The 10,459-nt window shown below is 46.0% G+C and overlaps 1 protein-coding gene across 1 annotated transcript; it reads right to left on the bottom strand.

Moving 5' to 3' along the window:
• Positions 1-4,588: 4,588 nt before the first annotated feature.
• HEY1 (hes related family bHLH transcription factor with YRPW motif 1) lies at positions 4,589-8,166 on the bottom strand. The gene is made up of 5 exons (XM_071553076.1): positions 7,797-8,166; positions 7,591-7,666; positions 7,432-7,515; positions 7,235-7,316; positions 4,589-6,414 (listed from the first exon to the last, which is right to left on the bottom strand). The coding sequence occupies exons 1-5, from the start codon at positions 8,018-8,020 to the stop codon at positions 5,831-5,833; spliced, it is 1,050 nt and encodes a 349-aa protein (XP_071409177.1). The 5' UTR covers positions 8,021-8,166; the 3' UTR covers positions 4,589-5,830.
• Positions 8,167-10,459: the final 2,293 nt, after the last annotated feature.

The following is a 10,459-nucleotide window of genomic DNA, read 5'->3' as shown; positions in this document are numbered from 1 at the left end:
CTCACGAAGCTGTTTCACCAACTCTTCTACTCCCAACATTCTTTTTCTGTGAATGCAGTGCAAAACAGAGAAATGCATGTACCTGTTTAACCTGTTACTAATGCCTGTGCCTCGACTTTACAGTTTTCCTTGGAAAAATACAAGCCACCTGAAAAGCTCCAAGCCTTTTCAACGCAGAGAAAAAAGAGTGGTCTGCAGAGGCCTCCCAGTGTTGAGGCTGCCCCAACGAGCAGTAGTGCAGATGTGCAGATACGCTTCGGCTACTCTCCTGTTCCTTTCATGAAGTGAGCAGCCTGGTAAAAGACTCTGAAAAGTCCAAGCAATGTAATGTGGTTAAGGGCCTTATAAGCATGGGAAAATGCCCCCAGTGCTCAGCTGTCTTGAGCACTTAGATAAATGCCTCTTGCATTATACAGCTGTATCACATGATTTATTGAAGAAAAAAAAAAAGAAAAAAACAGGTGGAAGAGAACCTCTGTCTACAAACTTTGCTGGGAAGGCTTGGGCAGGCTGCACACAGGGTGGGTCAGAGAAAGGCAGTTTGGTCTACTCCTTCAAGCTGCATGAATAATCAATAGAATTTTCTAGAGAAAAGATTATGTGGGACTAGCTGGGATAGGAGAGAACAACATACAATACCTGAGCACTTCTTTAATAAAAATTTTCACCAAACAAACACTTCAGACTACTAAAGACACCTTCAAGTATTTGTATCTTAGTAGGTATAGGCATTTCATCATTTATTACAACAGTCAAGCTACTATATTGCAATCATGAGCCAATGCTCACATAGAATCATAGAATCATAGAATGAATTGGGTTGGAAAAGACCTCCAAGATCATCGAGTCCAACCCTTGGTCCAACTCTAGTCCATTTACTAGATCATGGCACTCAGCACCACGTCCAATCTGCATTTAAAAATCTCTAGGGATGGTGAATCCACCACCTCTCTGGGCAGCCCATTCCAATGCCTGATTACTCTCTCTGGAAAGAATTTTTTTCTGATATCCAACTTAAAATTTCCCCTGGCAGAGCTTAAGCCCGTGCCCCCTTGTGCTATTGCTGAGTGCCTGGGAGAAGAGACCAACCCCCACCTGGCTAGAACTTCCCTTCAGGTAGTTCTAGACAGTGATGAGGTCACCTCTGAGCCTCCTCTTCTCCAGGCTAAACAACCCCAGCTCCCTCAGCCTCTCCCCATAGGACTTGTGCTCCAGTCCCTTCACTAGCCTCGTTGCTCTTCTCTGGACTCGCTCCAGCACCTCAATATCCTTTCTGAACTGAGGGGCCCAGAACTGAACACAGTACTCAAGGTGTGGCCTCACCAATGCAGAGTACAGGGGAAGGGTCACTTCCCTGGTCCTGCTGACCATGCTATTTTTGATACAGGACAGGATCCCATTGGCCTTCTTGGCCACCTGGGCACATTGTTGGCTCATGTTGAGCTTCCTGTCAATTAGTACCCCAAGGTCCCTTTCCACCTGGCTGCTTTCCAGCCACTCTGTGCCCAGCCTGTAGCGCTGCATGGGGTTGTTGTGGCCCAAGTGCAGGAGCTGGCACATGGCCTTATTGAACTTCATCCCATTGGAATCAGCCCACCTCTCAAGTCTATCCAGATCCCTCTGCAGAGCCCTCCTGCCTTCCAATGGGTCGACATTCCCTCCCAAGTTGGTGTCATCAGCAAATTTGCTGATGATGGACTCAATCCTCTCAATCCCCTCAATCCCTCCTTCTTCTGGCTCCAGAAGAAAGGGACTGTTCTAATTTTTATTTATAAGCTGGGCAAGTGGAGAGTGAGGCATTCAGTTACAGATCAAGCACACACAGACCCTATGAGGCCAGGTATGCTGGTTAATACATGGACATATTGGTGTCTTAACTTACTGAGTCACAAGTACCACAATCCATCTCTGCAACCTTTCATGTAAGGCCTCAGGAAAGGGCTTTGTAAATAATTTTTGTTGCCTTCCAGCACAAAGCCATGACCTCTACATTACTCACTAGAGACTTCCAGTTTCATGTAGAGTGCATTAAAATTTAAACTGGGAGTTTCTGGCAAGAAACATTAGTGAATATACACACAATATAAAACAGGAAAAAGGATTTCAGTTTCTCTGCGCTCACTTGGGCTTATTTCTTGCCTGAAAAAAAACCCAAACTGGCTGTCTTCCCACCACTATGCAATAGTTTAGGAAGGCTCATGTCACCTGGGGACTCTCATGCTGATGTGTGAGTGAAGACAGCAATAGCCAGGATTCATGGGGTTTTCAGAATGATCCTAATAAACTCTGTCATGCTACTAGTGTTAAGACAGGAGCACTGAACAGAAAGTGTCTAAAGAACTACAGACGGCTTTTTTCCAAAAGCTAAAAAATGTCACTTTCATTAGCTATTTGTCTATGCCAAAGCACAGAACAGATTTCCAGAGGTTTGCATCTGATTTTGTGCAGTATTTACCAGCTTTTTAAATTTATTCTGCATTTAAATAGAGATTTCTTGATAAAGAAAGATAATATTAGCTTATATGAAACAGCACATCATCTTACTTCCCACACAAAGCTTTAGCCTGAGGATTTCCAGATGAGCACATTTCATCCAAAGCAATTGAAGGTGGTTGGGGGCGTCATGGGATCAAGTCACATATGCATTTCCTTTCTTCTCCAGCATCCCTCTGGTTACACTTTTGCTTCCGAGTTGCTCTTTTGCAATAGGGTAAACAAGTAAATGTTTTGGGCTCAGGAGACATCTGTTGCCTATAGAACCAAGTTTATTTTGCCTTTCTCAGTTTGTCTTTAGAAACTCAGCATCCTCAAGGAAAGAAAAATAGCAGAACATCTTAACTGTAGATTTTTAGGAACAACAGCATTTATCATCAATATAGAAAATTTCCAACTACCACTGTCTCTTGAGGAAAAGAGACTAAATACTGCCCTACCTGTTTCACAGCTGGCAAGACAGATATGAATTGATTTCCAAGCCAGATGTAAAAAATTAACAGCACAAATAATAATACAGCCCTGGAGTTACAACCCTAATGTTTCAGCTTCTGGGCCATGCTTTTCCCTTTTGAATTAATAGTTTTTGTGATTTCCTAGAATTCGTTCATCTCTGATAACAATCAGATTTTGAGTTCCTAAAAATTAATACTGAATTACAGCAAAAGTTGAATAAAATTTGTACTTTTCATTAATACCTTTGTCATTGGTAATGGAAAGAGAAGGAGTGGATATAGAAACAAACACCAGCAGCTAAACTTCTATTGCACTCTGCTTCTGAAGTCCATTCAAGGGTAGGACAGTGGGACAAAAATAATTATAGGGGTCTTTCTACACAAAAGAGACAGCTATTTAGAGGGAGGCAAAGTCATTTGAATGTCAATGAAATAACCATTAAAAGGCTGAGAAGCATTGCCATTTATTAAAAGATCTAAAGAATAGTTGCATGCACTATAGCAATCTTCTAGGTAGGAGTTGTTAATTTGCTATAAAAACCTGTTAGGGACAGGGCAGAGCGTAATTAAACAGGAGACAATACACACAGTGAAAGGGAACTGGATTTGGAATTTTACAGCCTCTTTATTTCAGGTTTCTACATGAAATACTATGCTGTATAATCTCTCCTTAATAACACCTATGTATTTCTAGCTCCCACAGTGTTTTGCATTTCACTTCTAGCAGTGGTCTCCTACAGCCTCGGGAGGAAGGTAAAACAAGGTTATGCACTTGAATGCTCTCCCGCTCTTTCCAGCCTCACAGCAATCCTTCCGAGAAAGCCTCTCATCAATGCCACTCCTTAATTGGCCCGAGAGCCCCTCTTTAAACAAAGCTCTCGTCTCCCACAGGGCTAAGCTCTTTTTGCTATTCTGGCAGAGCTAAATCCAGACAAGGATGTGCCATTTACCAACTCAAGTATACTATAAATTCAAATGCACAGGAAAGAAGTGAAGTACTTCCAGAAGCTGGTGATGTTCTGCAGGTAGAGAATTGCAGATAGGATGAACTGTATCTGGAGAAAACTTATCTACCTGTAATCCTGGCAGGTTGTTACTTAAAGTGTTAGACACTAGTGGTACTGCTCAGTAACAAATGCAGGATCAGTTGGAGACTTTGGGTAGATTCTGGACTAATAGACTGACTATGAGCTAATCCAGACTGTAAGGTACAAAACTTTGCTACAGAGCTATAGGACAGGTAAGAATTTCATGAGTTAGACAGAAAACAACTCTGCATTTGTATAGATGATAACTTTTTAATATTAATACAAATCACTAAGAATATTCAAGTGCAGTGCAGTTTTAACTTCTTCTTTAGCAGAAACCCTGGTATCTTCACTGTCTGCCCATACACTGCCAAGCACATAAAAGGGATGTGCAAAACAAATCCTACATTTTCCTTCTCTCAATTGTTACTCCAAGGCACTGTGGTTCTTCATGTACTCAGCTAGTGTAGCTATGTATGCCATAATATCTGAGAAAAAAGTAAATACAAATGCCCATGGCAGGACTAAGTAGCAATTGTTTGACATCTCCTGTGTTACCTAGAGGCATAGAATTCTCCACTGATATATACCAGACAAGCATGTCATTTAAAATACTTTGTTCTTTCTCCTTTATTTAGCCACAACACAGATACAAGAGCAGGCAAACCCCATCCAATGGAACTCCCTCAATAAACCTATTCAGATTAAGATTCTCACAAAATCAAACAAAATATACATGTACATGCACACACTCTCACACACACAAGAACACAGCAGAGCCCTTACAAAATGAGGAGTGGCACTGAACTGCACCTAAAAGTAAAACGCAATAGAAAAATCATCTGGTTAGGATGCATCTGTTAAACAAGGTTGTGCACTGAACAGGTTCCACTGTACCATTCCATTGGCTATTTAAATACCAGCATCATTCATTTCAGGTGAAAATTTGAAGCTCACAGAGGAAGAGTCTGATCTCAGATACCCAAGCATTCAGGCTAATAGAACAATTACTCCACTGTAACTCAGAGCAGAATCTGGCCTTATGAAATGAATATGCATATGACCAGCTCTGGCTGGAAGACTACTGCAGCTGACAACTTTATTTCCCTTAACTTCCCCAGCAACTAAACCCACCACCAAGACCCTGTGCAATTTGGCTTTTGCACTCCCCTTACTCAGACTGCTCCTTTCGGTGGAAGAAATAATGTAGTGGTTGTGAGATGCAAGTAAATGTCCACTAGGGACTAAAATAAGATTGCCAAATATACCAAACCACTGCAGAAGAAATAATAACTGGGCTCTTAGATAAAGCTGGTCAAGCAGATCCATCTGATTTGTCAACGCTTTGCTCAGAAATATAAGACTGAAATACAGTTTACAAAAAGAGTAATTCTTTATAGAACATCTCGATGTCAAAATACTAACAAAAACACAGCTTATTAATGCTGAGAAGAATGGTCTTGGAAAAATTAATAACAAAACTAGGCCATCACTAACATTAATAGGTGATATCTCTTCATAAAAAGCCAGTCTGATGTACTCAGGAAAAATGAAACATTTGAAGCAAACTGTTTACAAAAGTGATTTAAATGTTCAACAGAGATCTAACACAAGTGTTAACAAACCACTACTGTAATTTTATTTTTGGAAAACTTCAGCAACTATTAAAAAAAACCTGTTAATACAAAAATGTAGAAAACAAAAAGAAAAATCCAATGAGACAGTTTTTAGACAGACTTTGTTAAGGTGAAGCGGTACCTTTGTGCTCGTTACTAAGAACTTCAATTTTAAGCGTGGCATAACCCAGCTCAGCTAGGTTTGTAGGCTTTCCCACCCTTACTAAAGAGTTAGTTCTTAGAAGGCACCGATTTCAGTTCCCCAGGGTCTGTATGGTTTGCTAAGGGTTGCTGCCTGAGTTGGCGTAGACGGGCTCAGCACGTTGGGGGACAGCAGATGAAAGGAACCAAACGAAAAGGGGAACGCAGACAGAGATGCCATGGAGGAGAGAAGTGGAGGAGATAGTTTGGTAGTAGATGTCACCACAGGGAGCACTGGTCCAACGCTGCCATTTGGGGGCACTCTGAGTGAGGAAGTTTCAGCATGTGGGGCAGCAATTCTGGTCTGGTGATGTGGTTCTGTAGAAGATGCTGCATTACTGGTATTACCATGCCCATTTTGAGACAGCAGCAACGGGTGAGGTATGTGAGGGTGATGTCCAAAGGCGCTGCCCCAAGGAATGTGTCCAATGGCAGTGTGTGCGCTACTTGCTGCTTCCCGTTGAGACGCGTAGTTATTGAGATGAGAAACAAGTCGAACTCGCAAAGGATCAGAGGCATCCAGACCCTCTATGATACTCAGGTATCGAGCAACTTCAGCAAGGCATTCTCGAAACCCTAGACTCCGATAGTCCATAGCCAAAGCATGAGCATCAAAATAACCTAAGAAAAAAAAGAACAAAGAATGGAGTCTTAAGATGCTGTTTGCTAGTTAATTGCCTACAAGTAGCCTTCCCACTCCACCCTCCCCTATAAGCATATTTCACTTGGATGTGGTTAGTATTCCCAGCTATAGACTAGCTGCCAAGCTCCTTTTTTTTTCTTTTTTTGTCTAACAAGCTTTTCTTTTATATCTGTGCTGTGATGCTGCAAGTCCCAAGACCAGTCACAAACTGCCATTTTTAAACTGGAATTGCTCACTGCCACTGGAGAAAAGTATTTTTGTTCTTTCCATGTCTCCCCTGTGTAAGCAAAACCACAGCACAATAAAATTCATTAGAAACACAAGTCCTAACTTATCAGAGGGGATTTAAACAGGCAAAATACTTTTTTCTTAAAAGCGCCTTTCACCATTTTCATTAATTCTTTTCACCAGTTATTTCATCCTGTATTTTTTCCTAGTTCTGTTCTGAACTTTCAGAAACTTAGAGAAACAAACATTAGACAACAACAATAACTATGTTTTCCAAGCTGCCAAAAGCTGATTCACTTCACAGTGCTAACACATTGCTAGAAAGACCCACAGTCACTCTCCTCTACAACAACCCGGAGCTAACAATGCAAAACCCTTCAGTACTAGCGATGCTGCAAATCTTGTCAAGTAGGAGAAAGCCCCAAATTCCTGATGAAACATATGAGAGCTGCCGTCCACTTTCTCCAAGCACTCCTCAGCACACTGCACACCCAGTGCTCGGGAACGCGCTCCTCTCACAGCAGCCTCTCTGCAGAGTTGCTGTCCCCGCTGTCAGGCACGAAACTTTACCTTTCCCTCCTGCTGTATGCAGCATTTTCAGGTGATCGACAGTCATCTGCAGAATCTCTGCTTTTTCCAGCTTGGCTGATCCCTAGGAGGGAAGGGGAAGCACTAAATATTTTAGGCTGAATAAGAGACGTTACCGAGGCGGTGACACTCCCCGCCGGGAGCGAAGGGAGGCAGCGCGGAGGGTCGCTGGGCGCTACCTGCTTCTCAAAGGCGCTGGGCACCAGCCTCCTCAGTTCGGACAGGCTGTTGTTGATGCGATCGCGGCGGCGCTTCTCGATGATCTAGGGCAGAGAGCGGGGGGTCAGAGGCGGCCGGGCCGGGCTGCGGGGAGCCGCGGCCGGCCGGCGGGCACTCACCCCTCGGCGCCTTTTCCTGGCCAGGATCTGCGAGGTGGTGGAGGGAGACATGGAGCCCGCGGCCGAGCTCAGGTTCCTGCGGGGAGCAGCGGGATACCGGTCACCGTGGGGGGCTCGTGAGGGGTCGGGGGGCTCGGGGCTCCACGGGGCCTACGGGGGGAGGTGGCGCCGCGCAGCCCCACGGTGCCCACCCTGCCTGAGCTCACCCATTCTCGTCTGCACTCTCCTTCTCCACCTCGACGGCCTCGTCCAGCTCCTCACTGTCCGACGAGCTGTACTCGGCGTGCGCCCGCTTCATGGCCCCGACGGCGGGGACGGGGACGGAGGCGGCGGGGCGAGGGCGGCCGTCGGGAAGGCGGCGGGCGGCGGGGCGCGGGAGGAGCGCTCCCAGCGCGCGTCCGGCGCCTCGCCCGGCGCCCGTCTCCCCCATGGAGTTCTCACGCGTCGCGAGCAAGCAGGCGGCAGGGGGCAGGGAGGGAAGCGGGCAGGGATGCGGGAGGCAGGGATGCGGAAGACAGGGATGTGGGAGGCAGGGATGCGGGAGGCAGCGGCACCGACACAGCCGGGCACGGCGCGCCCGCCCGCCCGCCGCCCGGCACCGCCACGCGCGGCCCCTGCCGCCGCCCATTGGCCGCCGGCGCCCCGGCCCCAGCCAATCGCCGCCAGCCGCTGGCCCGGCCCCCCTCCCTCCGCGGCGGGGGAGGTGCGGCCGTGGGAACGCGGGGCCCTAGAGTGGGTGAGAGAGTGGATGGATGGATGGATGGATGGATGGATGGATGGATGGATGGATGGATGGATGGATGGATGGATGGATGGATGGATGGATGGATGGATGGATGGATGGATGGATGGATGGATGGATGGATGGATGGATGGATGGTTTCAGGCAGTCAGGGATGGCAGCAGGGCACACACCTGGCTGGGGAGCTGGGCGGTGCAGGTGCTGTGCAGGTGGGCAGGGCCAGGCAGCGCCTTCAAGCTTACCACCAGCCTTTCCACTGGGGTCTCCAGCAGCCCAAGCCCAGCGGGGTGCTTGCACCTTGAATAGGCTGATGCCGCTTCCAAGGACATCTGTAAGGCAACAAGACCCTGAGCAAGCTGCTTTAGAAGGAGCACAGAATCAATTAGGTTGGAAAAGACTGCTTGTCAACCAACTCATCAACTAGACCATGGCACTAAGTGCTACATCCTGTGTTTTCTTAAGCACTTCCAGGGACAGTAACTCCACCATCTCCTTGGGCAATCCATTCCAATGTTTTTGGTATTCCAACACCTTTTCTGTGAAGAAATTCCTCCTAATGTCCAGCCCTGAACCTGCCCTGGCATAGCTTGAGACTATGTCCTCTTGTCATCTTACATGTTGCCTGACAGGAGAGATTGAACCCCACCCGGCTACAACCTTCTTTCAGGTAGTTACAGAGAGTGATAAGGTCACTCTTGAACCTCCTCTTCTGCAGGCTGAAACAAGAAGGGGATACCTTGGAGAGAGCAGCTTGCCCTCATTTGGAAAAAATAGTGAAAAGGGGGTTAAAGTCCAGATGTTGAGGAGGCCTAAACTTGGGAGTTTTCAGTTTGTTGGCAGTGCAAGGGAAACCAAGGCATCCCTCTTGTCTGTGCCCTTCTAAGCTGCAAATCTGCCACTCACATCCTCTCCTTGTTTATCCCCCAGTCCCCCACCCTCATGTATTGTGGCAGTGGGCAGAAGCAGGAACAGTTTTTAAGAAGCTGAAAGCACATGGCTTTTGCTGGAGAGAAGGGAGGAATGACAGGTAAAGTCAGTGCTAGATTCAGGATATGCAGAATTCTGGCTGGCACGCTCTCTGTGAGTACATGCTGGTTTGCATTAAACAGGGCTCTAAGCCTGAATGCCATATTCCCCCAAAAAGTCCTCATTCTGCCAGCTTTCTCAGGTTGAGGCACTGGCAAAATGGGACAGGTGAAATGAGGGTGTGCTCTTTGAGGTGGTTTCATAATAATTACATTTTCATTTACATGAAGCCTTTCAACTAAGGCTCCTTTTCTAAGTTTATTCTTCCGCATTTCACAATCAGAGGGGTTGGAGGATAACCAAGATGTGCACAGTGTAAGAGCAAAGAGGTGAAGAGCCCAGGTTAGTAAAAGTTACAGGCACAGAGTTGCTCCAGATTTCCATGGATATTTTCTCAAAGTATCTCTGGTGGGAGAGAAATGGAAGCAGGGACCAAGATAAAGGTAGGAAAAGAGCTGAGTTAAGAAGATGGAAACAGTCCTGCAGTCACCTGTAAGGTGCTAACAGAAGGTGATAAAAATATTCCATTGCCACATTACATTTTCCATAAAGCTATCCTTTCTGCAGTGCTTTAACTAAGCTTGTGTCAGCATTTCTATTACATTCACCTTTCCAGCCTCTATATTTTTGTTGTGAAACATGTGTGCCTGCACCATTTTCTTTCACAGGACCAAAAGCCAGGTCAATGAAACATGCGGTGACATTTACACCTTTTTGGTCTACAGATTACATATCTGAGTTCTCCCATCCAGGTGTGTATATGTCTTCTTCCTGCTATGGATCAAAAAAAGCATGGGAAAAGAAGCTCCTTGGCATTAAGCATCGATGGTTTGTGAGTAGAAGTCTGGCCATGCAGGTTCTCAGCAGATGGATCCTGGAGGTGACCCCACCTTTAGCTCCATGAACCACTTGGGCCAGGCAGCCTTCAAAGAAGCCTTCTGAGCTTGTGTAGACACTGACTTCTCCAAATGATGTACTGAAATGGGCAGGTAGAGTGTAGCTGAGCCTCTACAGTGTGAGCAATTGCAGTTGGCTATCAGCAGCTGTGGGAAGATAGGAAATGTTTGCCTGTGTATGGTTTCAATCTTCCCATCTAGCACT

Source organism: Pithys albifrons, chromosome 4 (genome assembly GCF_047495875.1).
Source record: "Pithys albifrons albifrons isolate INPA30051 chromosome 4, PitAlb_v1, whole genome shotgun sequence".
NCBI classification, from domain to species: Eukaryota; Metazoa; Chordata; class Aves; order Passeriformes; family Thamnophilidae; genus Pithys; species Pithys albifrons.
Note: the sequence above shows the minus strand (reverse complement) of the source record. Positions and strands in the feature narration are given on the sequence as shown.

Coding starts and splice junctions, on each gene's coding strand:
- HEY1 (XM_071553076.1), bottom strand. CDS start 8,020: ATGGGGGAGACGGGCGCCGGGCGAGGCGCCGGACGCGCGCTGGGAGCG. Junction 7,667..7,796: donor GAGAGTGCAGACGAGAATGG/GTGAGCTCAGGC, acceptor TGCTCCCCGCAG/GAACCTGAGCTCGGCCGCGG. Junction 7,317..7,431: donor CCAGCGCCTTTGAGAAGCAG/GTAGCGCCCAGC, acceptor CTTCCCTCCTAG/GGATCAGCCAAGCTGGAAAA.